The sequence below is a fragment of the Monodon monoceros genome, unplaced genomic scaffold, assembly GCF_005190385.1.
Source record: "Monodon monoceros isolate NGI ecotype Baffin Bay Population unplaced genomic scaffold, NGI_Narwhal_1 Super_Scaffold_18, whole genome shotgun sequence".
In the NCBI taxonomy this organism is placed as follows: domain Eukaryota; kingdom Metazoa; phylum Chordata; class Mammalia; order Artiodactyla; family Monodontidae; genus Monodon; species Monodon monoceros.
The window spans coordinates 33,449,104-33,470,705 of NW_021703774.1; the positions used below are offsets into that span (position 1 = coordinate 33,449,104).

The 21,602-nt window shown below is 43.0% G+C and overlaps 2 protein-coding genes across 13 annotated transcripts in view; one reads left to right on the forward strand and one right to left on the reverse strand.

The window, feature by feature from the left end:
* Nucleotides 1-234: 234 nt before the first annotated feature.
* FAM72A (family with sequence similarity 72 member A) lies at nucleotides 235-12,093 on the reverse strand. Of its 4 annotated transcripts, XM_029230898.1 has the most exons (5): nucleotides 11,956-12,093; nucleotides 10,696-10,709; nucleotides 7,620-7,697; nucleotides 4,963-5,087; nucleotides 1,310-1,404 (listed from the first exon to the last, which is right to left on the reverse strand). In XM_029230898.1, exons 1-5 carry the CDS (start codon nucleotides 12,091-12,093, stop codon nucleotides 1,310-1,312), a joined length of 450 nt encoding a protein of 149 aa, XP_029086731.1. The 4 variants fall into 4 exon arrangements, with proteins under 4 accessions (XP_029086730.1, XP_029086731.1, XP_029086732.1 ...); XM_029230897.1 differs by lacking the exon at nucleotides 11,956-12,093 and having other exon boundaries at nucleotides 235-1,404; nucleotides 9,984-10,703; XM_029230899.1 differs by lacking the exons at nucleotides 10,696-10,709; nucleotides 11,956-12,093 and adding an exon at nucleotides 10,104-10,135.
* SRGAP2 (SLIT-ROBO Rho GTPase activating protein 2) overlaps nucleotides 11,598-21,602 on the forward strand; it is a 234,517-nt gene continuing 224,512 nt past the window's right edge. For all 9 annotated transcript variants that reach the window (XM_029230886.1, XM_029230888.1, XM_029230887.1 and 6 more), the window contains exons 1-2: nucleotides 11,598-11,751; nucleotides 13,503-14,111. In XM_029230886.1, the coding sequence (XP_029086719.1) occupies nucleotides 14,045-14,111 (67 nt within the window). In that variant the 5' untranslated portion in view covers nucleotides 11,598-11,751; nucleotides 13,503-14,044. The remainder of the gene's footprint in view (nucleotides 11,752-13,502; nucleotides 14,112-21,602) is intronic.

A 21,602-nucleotide genomic window follows, 5' to 3' on the forward strand; every position in this document is an offset into this window, starting at 1 on the left:
TAAAAAAGAAATAATAATGATACCTACCTCTCATGGGTTCCTTGTGTGGAATAAGTGAATTAAATGTGTAAAGCACTTACTGGTACATGGTAAGCATGCAATAAATGTTACCTCTTATACTCTATACTTTTATGTTTTTAGGTAAGAAAAATGGGTACAATAAGAAATATTTTTCTCTATATTTTTAGGTAAGAAAAGTGGCTAAAATTAAAAATTAAAGGAAGGCTGATCATCTTTAGAACAAAACTTTATTTACAAAACTGTAACTTGGTCTGTTTTGGCATTACTATTGACAAAATGCCTTTGGCTAAAATATTAGTTAAGGTGATACATTGATTTTTAGCTTTTCATAAAACAAGAATCCAACACTATCCCAGTTTCTTATTCCTGTGTGGCTCTGAATGCAGATAAACAAAACAAAACAAAATTTTAAAAAACCTTCTTTATAATGTACAATGGCTTAAGCAAACCACTTCTTTAAATTTTTTCTATTTAAGGGTTAGGACTGAGACTACTCATCTAAAATTTGCTATTCACAGAAAAAGCCCTGGAGAATGGGAAAACGTAAAGATGGAAGTTATCTGGCTTTCATAATACAATATCCATATGACTTTAGAAGAATGTAAATAAATAATATTAGTAAACAGCATATATTGATAATTTCCTGGCAAATTCATTTATCTAACATCATGCTGAGGAATCAAGAGGATTTCTCCATACATTCACAAAGTCTTGTTCCATATTAACATAGTTATCACCAGTATAACATATGATAACCAGTACCCATGGAAACCTAATAGCCTATTTTTACAAAGTCCCTGTTAAGTTTTAATTCCCAGCTGTGCTTCACACATATATACATGCTTATATGCATGGTTATGTGCATAGATTTATGCATGGATATAAGCATGGTGATATATGTGTGGATACTAATGCCCCTTATTCAAATGTAAAATTAACAGCATTTGGCATCTAGTTGTAAGAAAACCGTCCCCAGATTGGGAGATAGTTGAGTGACACATGAAAGATTCTTCTACTATCGGAATTTAAGAGTACACCTATACTGGGAAGAGGGATGGAGAGAGGAAGGGTAGAAGTAGAAGCAGAAGTAGAAGAAAAGGACTACATTGGTTCAATAAACTCAGGTAATTAATTTGAGACAGAAAATAAATAAATCAACAAATGTCCCATTTTTGTTTTCCAAAAAAATAAATCACTGGCAAATCCTTACTAACAATTTTTGAATTGGTCCATTAATATATTTTTTACATAGGAAAAAGTTTAAATATTATATATATTATAATTCTATTCATCTAATACACTCCTCTGCTGAGATATCTGACATGTCTTCATCTGTACTCTCTTCTACCTCTGGCAAGTTGCCCCAAAGTAGGAAGTTTACACCTGAAAAGAAAAGCTCATAAAATTATTTGGTGCTGACTACTGTTACAACTCAGAACACGATATATAAAACCTTATATGTTAACATTCTTATATCAAATCACAGTGTTAGCAGTTAAGAGAAAAGCTATTAAAGAATGAACCACAAATAACATGATCGATACCTAGATATTAAAATTATCCAACATCTAGAATACAATCATTCTTTAAACACTTTTAATTAAGGGCTTGAACTCTAGAATCTTGGAATTCAAAAAGATCTCAGGAGTCCATTTCCTCAAACCTTGCCTCCAGCTACATTATGCCATAATCACTCTACACTGAGAATTTTCAAATCTATTTTAATGATTTTTTTTTTTTTTTTTGCGGTACGCGGGCCTCTCACTGTTGTGGCCTCTCCCGTTGCGGAGCACAGGCTCCGGACGCACAGGCTCAGCGGCCATGGCTCACGGGCCCAGCCGCTCCGCAGCATGTGGGATCTTCCCGGACCGGGGCACAAACCCGTGTCCCCTGCATCGGCAGGCGGACTCTCAACAACTGCGCCACCAGGAAGCCCTATTTTAATGATTTTTAAGAATGGAGATCTCATAACATCTTTTTAGATTACATTTCTCTTGGAGGGAGCATCGGAAAGGCCTGAATAAGTCTCCTCATCTCCTCAACAAGTATGGAAGTCACTGGTGCCTTTCTTCTGGTTAAAAAGAGCAGGGTTTTGGAGCCAGTTATAATATGAACAGTAATCCTTGATATACATGGGTTTTAGGCTAGAGGCTGTTAAGGTAAAACTATAAACTTTAGGACCAGGTTGTAGCTGTCAGTACAATAAACAAAACGACAGTCTAAAGCCTCATTATGAAAGAACAGTCAAATATCATATTAAAGAATCCAGCACTGGTATACGATACAAGACCACATATATGGTAGGGGATAATAAGATGGTTTATCATGGGCACGTACTATATTATAACTTGAAAGCACTGAATTGAAAAAAAATACCATTATTAATTGACCTCTTGGAGAGCCAATAAGAAAGCAAATCTCAAGCTGTCCAGTTGTCAGTGTGGGCACAGGGAAGACTCAGCAACTCTGGGCATCCACTCCACACATACTAAGATAGTGGTCACATGGTGGAATAGAATGAGCCAGGGTTTGGAGATTTGGTTTGAATCCAGTTTCCACCACTAACAGTACACCATGGATGTTTTTTACTACTTTTACTACAAATGTATATAACCACAGGCAATATATATTATTGTTTTGTGTATATAAATTTTTTATAGTATGCTATTATATGTATCTCTTCTAATTTGCTTTTTTCATTCAACATTGTTTTTGAGATTTGCCTGCCCATATGTGTAGATTTAGCTCATTTCTTATTTCTGTTGGGCATTCCATTCTGTGAATTAAAAACAAAAAAACAATATATATCTTAAATATGGCCCATCACTCGTCCTTTCCTCTAACTGCCTATTTTGCACAGGTGCCCAAGGAGACATGTATAAGGATGCACACTGTTACATTATTAAAATAGCGGAAACAATGAACTGTCTCTCTTGGGTGAGATACTGGAGTTTAATCAGGCAAGAAATTAGCATCTATTTGATGCATATTGATGTCTATCATATTATTTTCTGTAATTTTTTTGTATGTTTGAATTGTTTTCAATAAAAAACACTTCTTTTCCCCGGAGAATGGATAATGTTCTGCTTTTGAAGAGATGACAGGATAGAAAGGAATCACTAGGCAGAAGTCTAAGGGAGAATTAGAACCCATAAAGGTGAATGAAGAGCTGAAGACAACTTTCCTTTGAGGGCATTTGCCAGTCCCACGGAATCTGAACTGAGGTTTCCCAAGCCTCCACAGGAGAGTCTCAGGAAATCAGGTCTACACGTGAAGGCTAACCTAGAACATAGACTTCCTGGGGCCCTTTCAGTCTAAACATTATAGAATTTTATAAAGCTTGTGTACGTATTACTTTGAGGCTGCTGATTCAGGTGATTCAAGTACAGTTCCAATGCCATGAGAATTCCTGTTTTATACGAAGCATCTAGAAAAATCTTCCTTCAAATCATAATATTAGGGTTACAAAGGAGAAGTTTGATATTCTTGGAGTCGATACTCAGAGACATGAGTGGCTCAGCACAATTGGTTCAAAGGAGAAAAAATAAACTAAGAGACTGGATCTGACAGAAGCAGCACCTTCCTTTCTCTGTTAAGAAGGGAGGAAGGAAATCCTGTGATACATCTGTTTCTCATGGATTAGATTCAGTGCAAATGGAAGAATGCTGGGCTTTTATCTTTGAAAAATTGACCAATATTAAAAAGTAAATCAAAATTGAAAAACCTCCGCCCTGTGTTTTGAATTCTATGAAGCAGGAAAAATAGTATCAAAGCAGAAACTTCCTTTAATGTGTCCCAGGAGCAACACAAATATAAGACCGGAGGCCTAAATTAGGAAGCTATATCTCACTTAGGGGGGTTCAGATAAGTCCTTGCTCAAAAATGGCCTTCTTAACATACTAGAGTATTAAATTAAGGCCTCCAAATGATGGGTTGAAAGCCACAACTGAACGCCAGGTGATTAAAAAAAAAAGTTAGAGTCTATAAAAACCCAAGCATAACTGGAGGGTTTAAAGACACTGACAACCTAGCTTACAACTCATGATCTCTTAGTCTGTGAAGGCAAATCATACTTCAAAAAAAGAAGTATATTTTAAGTTCTGAAGAAGACTAAGACATACATTTAAAAACCTGAGAATGTTAGTGCCAACTTGGATTGTCAAGTTCTTTAAACTTGTTCTGTATACTAAAGTTCTGTAAACTTTAGTTCCCTAAAAAAGTCCCACTAAAAGTCAACTTTGTATTAAAGTCAACTTCGTATTCTGTGTAAGCAGATATTAGACATTGAGAACGTGTGTCCTATAACAAAACTGAAAGGCTCCAGACAATATAAAATGTATTATGTAAATATCTTTTAAGAATAGGTTGTGTATTTTTCTACTAAATAATCAGTAAAACATACTGGTATTAAATATTTCCCTTGTCTGAAATTTCATCATAATTAATTAATATAGATGTCAAAATGGCTATTTTCATCCTGAAGCAACATTACCAAGTACAGAGGTTACCTAGTTTTCCTTCCTCCCAGCTCCCCATGACCCTAGCCTCCCCTCCTCCCTTTTCTTACACACACACACACATACACACACACAGACCCATACACACAATTGACTGTCAAATCTAAATTCTTCCAAAATTCACTGGAGCCATATTATATATCAAGGCAGAAATATAGAGCAATTAAAATATTAATTTTAAAAGGCCAAGAAATCCAGCCAAGTTTGAGGCTCCTAAATATGATGATGGAAATAGAAATGCAATGAATTTTGGCTAGTAGTTTCTGTAAGTAAATGTTTGGGATAAAAGGATCGAAGTTTCACTCTAGTGGATCCAACCCAGGTGAGAAAGTCTCAGAGGGGATCCTGAAATGATCTATGGAGAGGTTCACTCAAGTCTTGGTAGACAAAAGTTAGAGGAATGTCTGAGTCTGTTGTTTCTTACCAGTAGAGTCTAGTCTGTTAATACCATAAACTGCCTGGCTGTGAAACATCCAAAAGTGTCCATTGTTGCAGGAAAGAAGGCAGGAACAACATGGAACAATCACATGATAACCTACAATGTTCCCACTAAAAAGAGAAAGTAAATATTATTAGATACAAGGTAATATCTGACCATGTAAGCATTTTTATGTGCTAATGTAAACAGACAAACCATATAAAGATCTCATTTTCTCCTAACAACCTCCATTGCTGGGATCTTTGGGATGGGAGTTACTCTGATAATGGTTACAGTTCTACTGCCAAGTGGGAAAATAGTCTTTAAGTGAAAGAAGAGTGACATATTCTCTGTTTCTTTGCTAGTATTGTTTATGCATTCCCCCTTCAGAAGCTAGTTTCTAAATGCCATAAGGTTGTGATTTGTCCAAAATTGATGGGCTGTATAGACAAAATACATTAAATAAACTCAGACCTGTGGATAAAAGGTTTTTGCTCTCCCCAGGACTGTGGCAAGTTGGGTTCTTATATGTTTCAGGTCCATGCCAGCACCTAAAAACTGTTTCAACAGATGGAGGAGTAGGAAGACAGCATGAGCCCATGAAAACCGAACACAAGCTGGCTGATCTAATTTTAGTCTCAGTGTTTTTGAAGGAATTCAGAAATGAAGCAAATCCATAGCTTCTAGAGAAAGTTGCAAAAGTTTTTACTGTCTCCAGGGTTATCCTTCTGATTAGAAATAACTCACTCTTCCATAGGTTTTCTCCCTATCTGGTCACTATTAAATAGAATGAATATACAGGGAACATTTTAGCTAGAAGTTTTTTTGTTTTTGTTTTTAATGACCACATGAACTGCTTACACCTTGAGTTGTAAAAATTCCTGTTTATAGCTTGTTCCTTCCCTGTGAGATGTGAGTCAGTCATTTTTGTGAGGCCCTACAAAAAATACTGTAAAAGGTACCAGCCCACCTAAAACATGTCTTCTAATCATAATTGGCTTGAAAGGCAAACAAATGAAAGCAAAAGATGTTCTTGGATTAGGACTGACAGTTATTTATAAGGCTATATTGTAAGAATAAATTCTACGGCTTTAATTACCACCTGTATTCATTCATTCATTCACTCATTCAGCTAATGTTTACAGAGCATCTGCTATGTGTCAGGTACTGTTCTAGGTGCTAGGAATAAAGTCCTTGTTCTCATGGAGCCTTCTAGTAGGGACACCTCAGATCATTTTGCTCCCTTGTTAAAACTCCTTCAATAGCTTTCCACTGGCCAAAAATGAAAACCCAAAGACCCTTCCCACCAAAGTTTAGATCTGTGCTATCCAAAACATGGCTATTGAGTACTTGAAATTTGGCTAGCCTGAATTGAAATGTGCTGGAAGTATAAAAATACACTAAATTTCAAAGACTAAGAATAAAGAATAAGAATGTAAAATATTTCATGAATAATTTTTTATGTTGGTTATATGTTAAAATGACAATTTTTTGAATCTATTAGATTAAGTAAAATATACAATTACAATTAATTTCACCTGTTTCACCTGTTTCTTTTCACTTTGTAAAATGTAGTTACTCGAAATTTTTAAATTACGTATGTGGCTTGCACACATCTATTGGATGGCGCTGCTCTAGATTATCTGGGTTCTGGCTGCATCACTAATCTACCCATACTACTCTCACCTGATGTTCACAGTCTCTCAGCCACACTGGCCATTGTCTTTTCTATTCCTTGAACGTGTTCTTCTTTGCCTTGGGTTCTCTGCCCTGGCTGTTCCCTCTGCCTAGAACATTCTTCCTCTGGCTCCTCCCTGTCTCATCCTTTAGGATTCAACTCCAGTGTTACCTTCTCATGAGGAGGCTTCCTTGACCATGCTATCTAAAATAGCTCTTATCATTCTCTCAAGCTCTATTATTCTCTGTCATTTATTATTATTATTTCCTTTGGAGTACTTCCCACCCTATTCAAGATCTTATTTATTTAAATATCTTACTGATCGATTGTCTTCCTACTGGAATATAATGTCCAAAGGTCTATGACTTTGTCTTCTTTATTGCCGGATTTCCAGCCTCTATAACAATGACTCGCACATGGTGGGACCTCTGACTTGTACTTTATAGTTTACCAAGCCTTTTAACATTCGTAATTCACTTGATCTTTACAACAACTCTGTAAGGTAAACACAAAAGATATTTTAATTTCTATCTTAAGAAGATACCTATCTATCTTAAGAAGATACCTGTCTTCTTAAGATATAAATTAAATAAGGAAACAGAGTTTCAGAGGTTTAGAGATTTAAGAAGTTTACTCAAGATAACAAGAGAATGAGTGTAGGGCCAGGCAGGGCTCAAGCCTGATTTTTATGACTGTAAATCCAAGCGTTTTGGGTTTTTTTCCCCTCTAAACTACATTTTGCCATTTTCTGAAAGTTAAAGCAGATATTTGCTAATGCACTTTGAAAAACTGTAAAATCACATTCAAAGGTAAAGTGTCATAAGACCCTTTTGAAAAACAGTTCTAAGTAACAAATGGTTTTTCAACGGTTCATTGCATGGGTGATAAACAGTGCTCGATGCAGCCCACTGAACCCTTCTCTGTGCTTCGGTGTCAACATCCATCTCCCAAACCCAGGGCTATTTGGAATATTGCCACACATTACCATTTTAAACATGCGATGTCCTTCAGTTTACATTTGCAAATTTCAGTGAAATAGCATCTTCCAATGAAGTCCACTGCACTGGAGAGGGAAAAGTATAGAGATAGTCAAATGTATTGTTAAAAAAATGTTGTGCAAAACACATAACATAAAATTTACTAATTTAACCATTTTTAAGTGGACAGTTCATAAGTGTTAAGTGTATTCATATTTTTTGTGCAACAAATCTACAGGCCTTTTTCATCTTGCAAAACTGAAAGTCTATACCCATTAAATAACAACTCCCCATTTCCCTCTTCCCGCAGCCCATGGCAACCACTACTTTCTGTTTCTATGAATCTGACTACTTTAGATACCACAGATAAGTGGAATAATACAGTATTTGTCTTTTTGTGACTGGCTTATTTCACTTAGCATAATGTCCTCAAGGTCCATCCATGTTATAGCATGTGACAGGCAGGATATCATTCCCTTTTAAGGCTGGATAATATTTCATTACATGCATGTATCACATTTTGTTTATTCATTCATTTGTTGATAGACATTTGGGCTGCTTCTACCTCTTGGTTATTGTGAATAATGCTGCTAAGAACATGGGTGTGCAAATATTTCTTCTAGATCTTGCATTAAATTCTTTTCGATATATACCCAAAAGTGGTATTGCTGGATCATATGGTAATTCTATTTTCAATTTTTTTGAGGAACTGCCACGCTATTTTCCATAGTAGTGGTACCATTTTACATTCCCACCGACAGTGCACAGGGTTCCATTTTTCCATACCCTTGCCACAAAATGTACTTTTGATTATGATTTAGCATGAATTTTGTAGACTCAAAGAGCTGCAAGAGACTCTAAAAGAAACTGTAAGAGAAAGTATATTTTGTAAGGGTAAGTTAATATTTGTGAGCTCACTATAAATATGACAAACCTTCTATTCAAAAAATCTTATGTGTTCATTGATTCATATACATCTTAGCACATTAATCCATCACTATTATAACCCCTACACGGAAGAGAAGACAAGAGGAAAGACCTGATTGTACTCCAGACTCTGGTCTAACCTTTAACAATTCACATATCTGAGCTCTCCTTATGACTATTTTATACTTACCATAGCTATTGCAAAGACGAATGGGTTAATATTTAAAACTGTTGTTTCTGTATGTGCTACTAAAAAGAAAAGGCACTAGACAAAAAATCATAGAAACTTTGCAGTAGTAGGTTCTAGATTTATTGTCTAGGGCTTTTTCTTTTTGCAACACATACACACGCACAGAGGTACTTATAATAGCCCATTTATCTTTGCAATAAATGAGGGCCTTTGGCTCCATTAGGCATGACTACACTTAAACCAATGAAGATAAGATTTCAAGGGAGGAAGAGTCCACAGCTTTGAGTATATTTAATTTTTTAAAAGTTTCTATCATTATCATGAAATTCATTTTAAAGTAGTCTGATTATTAGTGTGCCTTCTCTGGCTCTGTGTCCAAAGAACAGCTGTCCATGTGCATTTTGGATAATTTCTCTTTCACTTTAATGATAAAGTTTCAATAAAGAGCAAAATCTTGAAAAGCATGTAAAGGCACATATACGTTGACTATAGAAAGAGAAAGTACCTTTTAGAGCTAGAAAAAGGTATATTTGAGTATATTTGAGTAAATAAAATGGCTATTTTTCCAAATGGAAGCAAATTCTTAAGGACTCTACACCTAAAAGTGGGTAGTGACTGAAAACAGAATTTAAAAGGATTTGAGTATGCAAACCAATGCATAATATCTAAAATAAGCTTTATGGGTGACAGGGATTATTTGAGGGCTAAGTCCTGTTTCATCCCATAAAAATATATATGTCTCTCTCATTCAGAAAGAGAGAGACAGGGAGATGATAAGAATACTGAATTAGATGGACAATGGATCTGAATCAGCATGCCAACTGCAAAAAATTGGTAGAAAGCTAGGGAATGTTTTTTTGGAGTAAAACTTTAGGAACAAACATCAAAAACACTTAAATGACCTCTCTTCTCCAACAGTACTGAAAATCTTGCTTGAATCACCTACCGTCTCAGTCATGGACTTGATCCAGTGAGAGGAAGGTCTGTCAGGGCACGGTAGCCAGGGATTCAACTGAAGGGACCACATGACTATAACTGAACTAGAAGCATTACATCAGGACTGACCACTCTGGCTAAACCACAGAGTTTGTCCAGACAGTCTGCCCCCTTAGTTAAACTCCAGGGGGATCATCAGACTGTTGGGAGTGGCTGAAACACCAAAATGATAACCTCCTTGTTGACTCCCAGAGGTTCAAGCCATACAATTTTCCCATCTAGTTAAAGGCTACCGTTGCCCGCCACTAGCATGACTTACTTGGTAGGAGGGATGTCTGTAGAGAAAAGGTCTATTTCAGTGTCAGCCAGCAAAACAGCCTTCATTCCCCTAGAGCTGAGCACTTGTTTACAGAATTTGCAACACAGGATGGACACGCGCCGGTCATTGAAACTACAGCTGCTCGTAGACATGGCGTCCGGGGAAGGATGAGGTGTGGGATTTTGAAAATAGAGCAATACCCTCCCTAGTTTGATTCTCCCAGGCGAAAAATCAAATTGCGAGGCCTCGATCTTTTCTAAGCCCGGAAATTGAGAGGGAAATGAGTTCTTTTCTGTTTTCCCGTGGGATGGTAAAAGTAGTATTTATTGAGTAGAAACCGGGGAGAAGCAGCAACCTTGGCTTTCTCTTTAACTTTCGGGGAAGGGAGGGGAGTTTGAAGTGGGGAGGAGGCAGGCTGCAAGGTGCCTCGGGAACTTCTCTAGTTTTCCCTTTCTCCAGTCTGAAGGATCCTCTACTCTTTAGCTCCTGCTCTTTTTGCAATTCCCTTAGCTTCTCCCGTACAGGCTCTTTTATCTAAAGCTTCCCCCTTAAGCCCCTCCCTCGGAGCGCTCCAATTCCTCTCTCGGATCGCGGACTAAGCGTCCCTACCCACGCGTCCTCTTTGGAAATCTTTCTCCTCTCCCCAGGATTCAGAAATCCCCTCAGCTTTTCCCACCGGGCAATCCCGGGTGTTCCTTAATCCTCCCGCGACCCTTCTCCGCTCTGCTCTTTCGCGGGCCGCCCTCTTCACTTCTCTCCTGGCGGTCCCCAGCCCTCAGCGTGCGGGCTCTCGCGTCGTTCCTCTCGCGACTCCCTCCCCTCAGCTTTCCCTCATGCCCCGCGCCGTTCCCTGAAGTCTTTCCCGAGCTGCCGCTCCAGAGCTCGCTGTGGTGCTGGTGGGGCGGGACAGAGGTCGCTTTGGGGGCTCCGTCGGCGTTGGTGTCTCTGCCACTGAACACGTCGTTTTTCGCTCTCTCTTCCGCTCTCTGCCTTTCCAACCGGCTGTCAGTTTGAATTGCCAGCGCTGCGCACCCATTGGGAGAACTAGAGTTCGCCCACGTCCCGCATTGGAAGGCTCGGGAGCCTGCCCCTGACGAGATTTTAGTGGCCAGGAGATCTACGCCCCGCCCCAGTAACGGTGCCTAGATAAATTCGGCTTGCTGGTTGGCCGAGCTTGGCCCCTCCTCCGATCTCATTGGTCAGCTCCGGGAGGTTTGGGCGAAACCTACTCCCGCCCCAGTGAAAGCGGCAAGGCACGCCCTTCGCGCTTCTCATTGGAATACGTTCTACAGTCCCCGCCGTTCTCTACTCTGTATTGGCTAAAATTCTCCGCAACGCCCCTCCTCACTACGCCGGTCCAATTGGTCGTGCCTTCTCTCAGAAGTATGTGTTTGGCTGTTGGTTCTATCTTAATCCCGCCCATCAGTTCTACTTTGGGGTTCGGCAACCCGGGGAGGAGCTTAATCTGTGACCACGCCTCGGTTGTGCTAGTCACACCTCCAAGTTTCGCCAGCCCCTCCTCCTCATTCCTAGCCTCTTGGGATCACCTATTCCTATTGGCTACAGGCCCCATCGGTCGATAGAGAGTGGGCGGTGATTGGCAAGGGGGTGGGCTCTGCTTCCCGGCGGGGTCCTGCGGAGTTGGCGGAGGCTCCTCAGGGGACTGGGGGACCGATCTGCGTAGACGCGGGTGGCGGGGAAGAGAGGGGAGGAGAGCTCTGAGTGGGAAGCGGAGCCGGGGGCCTGGGACCCGTCGCGTCAGAGCCAGGTAAAGGCTCCTTCCCTCTCCCCTTTCTTCTTCCCCGCCGCGGAGCTGGAGCCCTGACTGAACAAATCCGGGCAGAGGCGGGAAGGAGAGGGCGCGGATGCTGCTTTCGGCGTCGCCTTAGCGTTGCCGCCCGAAATCCCTCAGACCGCCTCCCTCCTGACCCACTCCCAATCTCCCAGTACAGCCCAAATACTTCTTTAGGACTGCATCTCCGCCCTTTACCGTACTGCCTGGGACTCTGCCTTGGCTCACATGCCGCCGCGCAGTCTGCACCCAGCCCCCTCCCCAAGTCCTCTGCACACTAGCAGCCTTGGTCCACCTTCGGGCAACCGTCGTTGGCATCACCCGTAACCATCGGCTGCTCTCTTTCTCTGTCTCCAAGTCCTGGCAGACTGTCGGGTTACAGCCCTGGACCCAGAAGGATGGGTGTTCCGCACTGCTTCCGGGGCTCTTCCCCTGCCCCAGCCCCCGGCCCGCCCGGAATGGCTCCTCTTCACGCACTCCCGCTCCCAGACCTATATCTGGGTCCCCAAAGTTGCTAATATCCTAGTACTCCATGTAACATCGCGGCCCACGATAGTCTCCTAACTTCCCCCTCACCCCCAAGGTAATCCTCCCTTTGCCCTCTCCTCGCCTATCAAGCGTGTGCAGAAGCTCCAGTTATCCCCGGTTCCCGTGCAGCCTCAGGACCCCACCTCTCACCCCCCTCCCCGCTTCCTGCCTGTCTGAACCACCACGCCGCTCCTGCTCCCTGTTCCTCCCTCGGTGCGGCCCTTTCTCCAGGCGCGGGAAGTGGGAGACTCCCGGCGCGGAAAGGGAAAGGGGCGGCCAAGGAGGGAGGGTCGCCGCTGCGGCGCGTCCGGGAGCGAGACGCCCGGCTCTGCACTCCCGTCCCAGTCCCTCCCACCTCCTGGGCCTGGGTTGGAGCGGGATCTCCTCGGGTACCTCCTGGTGCGAGGAGTCGGGACTGCGACCCTCAACGACCTTCCCCCAACCCCCAGCCGGGGATTGGGTGCGGTATCTGGGATCTCTGGGCTTGGGTGACCAATTGGGGATGGCCTGAGAGGCGGTGGCTGCCTTCCTCCCCCCCCGCCCCCCAACCCCCCGCCTTCCCGGTTTTCCCGACTCCGACCCTCGCCTCTAACCCGTTTCCTGCTTCTGCCGACCACATTGTTTTCCTGTATGTGTCCCGTGCCGAGCAGGCTTTTTCCTGCAGATCACTCCCCCCTCACCCCCCAACATTTTGCTGCCAAGAGAAGCTAGCAACCAAAAACAAAACAACTGGGAGGAGGGGCGCAGGGGAAGAAAAGTTGTGCCCGGGTGGCTTGTCCCTCCCTGGCTTTGATCCCCTTTTAAGTCAAGGGAGTTGCCCCAGCCGGGGGTCGGGGGCCGTATCAGAGGCAGGGCCAGGAGGGTTCCCTCCGGAAGCCGCTGCCCAGCGCTGGCAAGGTTCGGGAGGTCGCCGAGGTGCCGCAGTCCCCGCCCGGAGCCCCGCGTTCCCGCCGCTAGTCCCCACCCCAAGCCCTCGAAGGCGGCTGCTCCAAAGTGTTTTCTTTCAGCCTTAAAACAAAATCCGGAGGGAGCTTCCTTCCTCCCCACCTCGCTGCGCCGGGCTCTGCGGGCCGGGCGGCGTTTGGCTGAGATGAATGGGCCCAGGCCAGGCTGGAAACGGCTTCCCTTACCCCACCCCCGCATCGATTAGGATCTGCGCTGGGGCTGATCGCCCCCTCCTCTTTTCCCTGCATTTACAGGCAAGTGAACCGGAGCAAACGACTTCCGATCCAGTCTGCGCTGCTGCGGCTCCCGTTTGGGATTTGATTTGCAGCATCTTCGAGGCTGTGCAACAAAAAACCGCGAAGCACGCCCAGCCCTCCCCCGGCACCCCGATACGCACCCACTCCCTCCCGGGGACCCAGCTGGGCGAGTCCACATCCCCGCGCCCCCCACACCATGTTGTGCGGAAGGACTTCCACTCCCCGCCTGTGTCGTTGATGTCAGACCCCAGGCCTGCCTCCGGGCGCTGCAGTTCTCCCGGCTAATGCTGAGGCTGCGGCTTGGGCTCTAGCACAGGAACCAACCGCCGCCGCGCCGGCCCCAGCGCCCACCGTCTGCATGTGTCCGCCGTAGCCGCCTGCCCAGCCCGCAGCCCGCGCTCCCCGGAGCGCTGGAGACCACCGCGGGGGGCCCCTTCTGCCTTTTGGAGAAGCGATCTTGGAGGTATTGATTTCGGTGGTTGGATTTTTCCCGTGGATTTATCAATTCACAATTCGAATTTGGAAGAAAGAAGGAAAACATGACGTCTCCAGCCAAATTCAAAAAGGATAAGGAGATTATAGCAGAGTACGATACTCAGGTCAAAGGTAAGGGCTTTGAAAAATAGCATAATGCATATTCTCTGTAGACCATTGAGACATGGATTTCCACCCTGATTTGCAAGATGTTCATTTCTTTGGGTGGAGCAGGTGGGGGCAGGCTGACCCCAGAGGTGGTTTCATATGTGAGTCTGAGCCTCCGAGGGATTGGCCATGCCAGGGGCCACAGGCTCTGGAAAGGAATTTTCGGAGCGGGCTTTAGATTTATCTGTAGGGCTGGCCATTATTTTGGCAGTCCTTTTCCCCAAGCTAAATAGGGTGGGGGGGAGGGGCAGGAGGTTCTTGGAGAGAGAAAGGCGGCAATTTGCCTCTGGGTGTCTGGGTCAGGTTTCCTTGAAGGACAACTGAAATCTGACAGGTGTTTGGGAATTTATTTCAGAGGTTGAAGAGGAGTCCAGGCAGAGAAAGGCAACCTTGAGAAGGTGTACCATTTGGAGAGCCGTGGGAGACGCGGGTTTTTTTTTCTGATGCACTATATCAAAACATGACACTCGCTATGGCATCAGGCACAGAAAGTCTGTGGCCACCTTGGGTGCACCTTGTACCTGCCTGGTCTCTGGTTGTCTGCATTCAGAGATCAGAGAACAGAAAGAATAAGGTCACTCACACCCGGTCTCCGCCCTCACCTAAACCTGAATGGAGTTGGGTTGTTGCTGGGTGGTGCTGAGTCTGGAGAATGGGAAGACATAATTGTTTAACCCTTCTGTGTTGTCCTCTGCTTCAGAATACATGCTTTTAAAGGCCTGCTTACCTCTCTGCAAAAATATGAGGGGTAAAGCAAAATGTGGACCTAGAGAAAGCAAGTGACCTGCTAGCACATCTAGTCCACTGCCTGACTTGGTGCATGAATCAAAACCCCTTCCCAGATAGCCTTTTTTAACCAGCAATTCCCATAGAAGGGGTTCCCGCCTGTTAAGGAGCCCCAGCATATGGTTATGCAAGGCACCGTCCCTTCTTGGCCAGTCACTGGAAAGAGCCATGTGGCTCTAGCCCACTGAGACTTCAGCTGGGTAGTGGGAGAGGTGGGTGGCCTTGAATGTTACACCACATGGTTGGAGCTCTGGGTTTTCCTTTGTTTCGGAGTACAGAGGGAGGGGCCCCTCCTTCTTTCCCTGCACCAATGTGAGAAGACCTTTTCCTATCATAGAGGACTTGGGAAGGGCCATGCCTCCCCTCTAACGATTGCCGGGGGTGCGAGTAGGGCTAGAGTTTGAAATGGGCAGCTGCTTTATCTCTTGGAAGGTTGGAAGGTAGTTTGAAGTCCCCACTGTGCCTGTAGGATCTTTTTAATGTCATCAGGTTGGTCAGTGCTGGAAGTGCCCTGAGGGACCTTCTATCCACTGGGCTGCAAATATTGGTGGGTTTATTACAGAGATGGGGGAGTTGACTGATGGATAGCTTCAGTTGAACTGGGATTGGGAGAGGTGTGGTTGTGAGGTATAATTGAGGTCTTGGCCTCTTGTCACTGTTCATAATCCGGGCCTCTTTTTGTAAACAATAAGCCACTGGCCTCAGTGTCCTGTCCAGATGCACTGCAGTTTGCTGCTGGAATTCCCCCCTGCAGTTTTAACCAGATATGTCATTCTTTTTTTTTTTTCTTTTAATACATCCTATTCTTAACTGTTGCCATAGGGAGCGTTAATAACTTTGACTCTCCCAGATTTCTCTCCAGAAGCACGCCATTTGACTAAGGTGCAAAGTGAATTTACATGTTTATTTTTTGGAAGGTTTGGGACTGATAGGTATTAATAGAACTGTATCTGCTGATTCTGTATTGGTGAAGGATTTCTCACAAATGTCTCAGTTAAATACTTTGTGTATTTACAAACATTACTCATTGAGATGATGTAATGCAGTTGACTATTTGGGGTTTGTCTTCACCCTTGCCACAAGTAGGGGACTCTTTTGCTTTGCACTGATATCTTTTCATTAACACTATTCAGGATCATAGAATTTTATAGGTGGCCGAGCATGATGTCTTACTCAGAGAAGGTGCCCAATGAATGCTTAAGAGACTAATTTGAATGGTTTAGTCCCTCATTTACAGCTGAGGCAAGTATAGAGAAATAAAGAGGCTTGTCCAAGGTCACACAGCTAGGTGGTGGTAGATCTGAAACTAGAAGCAGGTTACTGACTCCCAATTCTCTATTCTATTCTATTCATAATTATTATGAAACATCATTTGACCAGAGTTGGGAAAAAAAAAACTTAAGAAGCCAAAGTCTGACAATGGATAATAGTAGTAATAGTGATAATAATAGATTACATTTTGGGTGGTCATTATGTTCCAGCCTGTCCCAAGTGCTTTATAAGAATTGTCTCATTTAATCTTCACTTAAAACGTGGAGGTGAATATTCATCCTCTATTCACTGCATGAAGAAACTGAGGCTTAGAGAGGATAAAGAAGCCCTCCCAAGGTCACACAGCCAAACCACAGCAGGTGGACTCCACTTCTTTATTCATCAATTAGTTACTGAGTGCCTTCAATGGGTTCTGGGGACTGATGATGTAGCAGTGAACAAGAAAAAGTCCTCTCCCTCATGAAGCTTGCATTCTAGAGTCTGTGTTCTCCATGGAAGATCATAGAACTTGGAGACAAAGGACCCGGGTTCTGGGTTGGCTCTGCTCCCCTACTAGCTGGAAGCCCTTGGACAGATTTATGATGTTTCAGCTTTTTATGTGTTGTGTGGGACTCATAGTGCTGCCAGTCCTACTTCTCTTATAGATGCCAAGATAAAAAAGAAAATTGCTTTTTTGGTCTGGTGGTTAAGAGCGCAAGTTTTTGAGTCAAAGGGATCCAGGTTTAAATCTCAGCGCTGTCACTCGCTTGCCTTGCTCCTTGGGCAGGTTACCTGACTTGTCCAAGCCTCGGGATCCTAACCTGGAAAATAGGCAACATAATATGTGTTTCCTAAGGTCATTGTGAGGATTCAATGAGATAGTATATCAAAATCATTTAGCACAGTATCTGGCACTTGTAAATGCTCAATAATAGTAAGGTCTGCTGAAATGGGATGACCATTAAGGCCACATTGCCTTTTCACTCCCAAAGTGCCAGTTATAATGATAGGAAACAAGTCAAGGATGAAACTTGAGTTCTAGCTTAAGTTCCTCCAGTAGTAGTGAAAGGTATCTTGGTTCAGTCACTTAAACCCTCTAGAACTCAGTTTCCCATTCTGTAAAATGAACAGGTAAACTGTCTAATTGTTGACCGCTGTTGTTCTATATGTCTCTGACCAGAGTCCTGGGTCTTGCTTTTCAGTCAGAATGGTTTGAATCACGGGGACCCTTAATGGACTTTGGGGGACCCTGTCTATCCTGTGGTTTTGGGTCCCTTTAAACCACCTGCTTGCGTGTGCCCTGAGGGACTTCTGAGACTGCAGCCCCAACCCTACCCCAGTGTGCTTTTATGAAGGGCGTGACTCCTTAGCCTGCCTTGGAGCCGACTTCTTAAAAACCATCATTGTTTCTGGTTTGTGGGTGTTCAGATTCCTTTGAAAGTTCATGCCTTTCAATCTCTGACTCGAAAGTAATAATACTCTTCGTATTTGTACATGGCTCAATTTACAAAGTGCTTCATATACATTAATCTTGGCAAATTCTTGACAAATTCATGGTCAGATTCGTGGTCATAACCTGAGGCCTTTTGGCCTCTAGTTAGTTAGCTTCTTTGGGGATTGGAGCAGCAAAAGGTGGTAAGGTGCAGGGCATAACCATCACAAGAGATGATAATCTAGCTGGCATTTGGATGAGTTCACATCACAGCAAACCCTCCCAGCTATTGTCGTGACTTTGTTTAAGGCTCCCTTTCCTGTACCCTCTCCACACCTTGAGTTTTTACTGTCCCCCAGAAAACTTGAGATTGACAGTTAATGCAAATATTCTAGGAGGAATCATCTGAAACAGAGTGGCACTGTGTGCTGAGCCGTCAAATTCGCTTTCTTGAGAACATTAGGGGTCTTGTCTTTTTTTTTTTTTTTAAATGTCTTAGAAGAACAGTGTGTGAGCACCACAGAGCTGAGAAGTGAAATTTTGTAATTTCCATCTGGAGCATTTTGATAGAAAAGCCTTTGCCTGGAACAGTTAAACCCTTTCAGGACCCTTTCAGAGCAGGAGATGAAATTTAAAATTTTAGACATATTGTGTATGCACACACACTTCCCCGGGGAGGTGTGAGCGGTTCTTCACTCCTGCCAATAAAGGTCTTCTCCGAAGCTTCTTTCTTCCCAGCCCCCATTCCTCAAGGGAGCTTTAAATATAATCAGTTTGTGAAAAGCTGCAGTAAAACATCTCGTTGGAATCCCCAAGCAGATGCTATCATCTTCCTGCGAGATGATTGAAGGCACCTCTTCCTTTGCTCAGGGAAAATAGGACTGTAAGTAAGGTGAGCTCCTGGAAGAAAATGAAGCTCTTGGAAAAATTAAAGTACTGTACTCTGTATCTCCAAGTTAAAAGGCCCTGGAGAAAGGTGGTGGGCAAGGAGCTGGGGATGCTGTGTGCTGTGCAAAGTCGCAATGGTTAGAAACAAGGTTTGTGAGGGGTCCTTAACTTTTCCAATTTCAGGCATTCTCTTGGGGAATGGGAACAGAAATTTCCTTTGGAGGAGCTCATCTGGTAATTATGCACCACACAGGTTGACGGCCCAGACAAGCCCTAATCATTTCTCTGTTTTGAAGTTTACAGGGTCTGACCTGGCCCTGATATGTAGGATCCACACCCTTTAAAATCAGCAGGTGCTTAGCCCCTGACTCCTAAACTCCCACTGTTCACTCTAGATAAACGTGGGCTGCTGGTGGCACCTGTAGGGTTCTCCTTCCAGAAGAGAGGTTTTCTTCATGGGAATTGTGATTACTTTAGACCCAAGACCTCTGAGGGCTTTGTTAGGAAAATATGATGTCATGTTGTAGGGAAAAAGAAGTTGATATTTAGATTTTTACTGGTAATACAATTCAAGTGAATAGTTTTAACTGGTCAGCTACAGAATTGGCCTTTTGGGGAATCTGGGAGAGTTACCTTCAAAGTTGTTTGATTTAAAAATAAGTAATGAGAGCACTTAAAAATGTCTTTGAAAATTACAAAATAACACCTTTACTGATTTTACAATAATATGTAGGAACTCTCATCTCTCTCTCTCTTTAATTGTGGTAAAATACACATAACATAAAATTTACCATCTTAAGCATTCTTAAGTGTACAGTTCAGTGGCATTAATTACATTCACATTGTTGTGTAACCATCACCACCATCTTTCCACAGAACTCTTCATTTTGCAGAGTTGAAACTCTGTACCCATTAAACAATAACTGCCCCCTGCCCACATTTGACAACTCTAGGTACCTCATATAAGTGGAATCATACAGTAGTTGTCCTTTTGTGACTGACTTATTTCACTTAGCATAATGTCTTAAACGTTCATCCAGAATCTGTAGCATGTGTCAGAATTTCCTTCCTTTTTAAGGACATTATATGTATAATCCATGTTTTGTTTATCCATAGACACTTGGGTTGTTTCTACCTTTTGGTTATTGCAAACAATGCTGCCATGAACATAGGTATATTCCTATTTTTTTTAAATGCCCTCTACACCAAAGTTTTACAGGCCTGTGTATACATTTTCTATATAATCACCTGTCCTCATTAAATTTTTAGAATTAACCTTTAAATATACATATTTTCTGATTATGAGTATATATTTATGTTGGTAGTATAAGCATTGTGTATTAATTTTATACCTTTTAATAATTACGTGAATGACTAAACTTTTATTGTATTTTTTTTTTTTTGCGGTACGCGGGGCTCTCACTGTTGTGGCCTCTCCCGTTGCGGAGCACAGGCTCCGGACGCGCAGGCTCAGCGGCCATGGCGGCCATGGCTCACGGGCACAGCCGCTCCGCTGCATGTGGGATCTTCCCAGACTGGGGCACGAACCCGTGTCCCCTGCATCGGCAGGCGTACTCTCAACCACTGCGCCACCAGGGGAGCCCCTTTTATTGTATTTTTAACAGCTTTACTGAGGTTTAATTGACATATAATAAACCTCACTTGTTTGAGGTATACATTTGATAAGTTTTGGCATGTTGTCTACCTATGAAAACATCACAATCAAGATAAGTGAATGAAACCATCACAAAGTTTCTTCATCATAATGTGTTAATAAATGAGTAAGATAATACTGCATTATAGAAATGACATTAGGTTAAAAATAAATAAGTAAAAGCCAGATATTACCAAGTTTTAAATAATGATCCAAGCCACCTAGATTGGTCCCTGGAAAATTTATTTAACCTTAGTAAATAAAAATAAACAATCTCCCAGGGAAGTTGTGTTAATAATTGTGTCTCAGCTAGTACCATGTTTAGGAGAGAGGGTACAGGATAGGGGAAGAAAGAAAAGAAAAAAATCTTGGATAAGTTACAAGTTGAAGAATGACAGTATCTATTTTCCTATAGTCCTTGCTTGAACTAGTCCCCTGAGCCTCAGGCCTCTTCTGAAACTGGTCACAAGTGAGCCAGATGCCAAGGGGAGGGGCTGGGGGCTCCCATGGGAGATCTGCTCAGAGTGTTATGAATATGGCTTCTTTCCTCTAATGATTGATTCCCTATCATCTGTGGAATAGAGACCACCTTTCCAAGGTGAATATTACTTGGTCTTCAATCTGGCTGCAACCTATCATGTCAACCATACTTTTTCATTTTACTTTAAAAGGACTGGAGGCCTATCTGCACTATTTGACATTCTTTATTTTTCATTTTTTTTGGTCACACCACGTGGCTTGCGGGATCTTAGTTCCCCAATCAGGGATTGAACCCGGGCCCTCAGCAGTGAAAGTGCGGAGTCCTAACCCCTGGACCACCAGAGAATTCCCTATTTGCCATTCTTTAGACACATATACTATTAACTAATATTTTGCTGTTTGTTTGGGGCTTAATGTACTAGGCATTATGCTAAATACTCTACATAAATTATTTCATAATTCTTACACCAGTTCTAGGAGGAATATATTGTTATTATCCCATTTTGCTGATGAAGAAAGTGAGGTGTAGGAGATTCAGCAACTCACCCAGAGGCTGCAGCTAGTGAATGAACAGGAATTAGAACCTCGGCCATCATCAGAGTCTAAGTTCTGAGCACTGTTCATGGAATACCTCTTTCTCCCTGCCCAGCCCCACATCTCCACCTACTGAGATCTCACCCTTCTAGTAAAGCTCAACTTTTCTGGGATGCCTTCCTTGGTCGCACTGATCAGAAATGACCCTTCTCTCTAGTTCATTCACGTAGCGCTATGGCATTGATCTTGTACTGCCTTAGGTTTTAAATATTTGTCTTTTACTCTTCTCTCTACTGCTAGACTTCTGGTAGGAATGGTTTGAGGTTGTGTAGTGCAGTGCAATGTGAAGAGCGTAGGCTTTGGAAGTAGCCCTCAGTTGGAATCTTGTCAGTATCACCTCCTTGCTGTATATCCTTGCTCACTCAACTTC

Excerpts from the sequence above, each read along its gene's own strand:
- FAM72A (XM_029230897.1), bottom strand. The coding sequence starts at position 10,135 with ATGTCTACGAGCAGCTGTAGTTTCAATGACCGGCGCGTGTCCATCCTG. Across the intron at positions 5,088-7,619 it reads GACATCGCATGTTTAAAATG|TGGGAACATTGTAGGTTATC; the intron begins GTAATGTGTGGC and ends TTCTCTTTTTAG. Across the intron at positions 1,405-4,962 it reads TAACAGACTAGACTCTACTG|GTGTAAACTTCCTACTTTGG; the intron begins GTAAGAAACAAC and ends TTTTCTTTTCAG.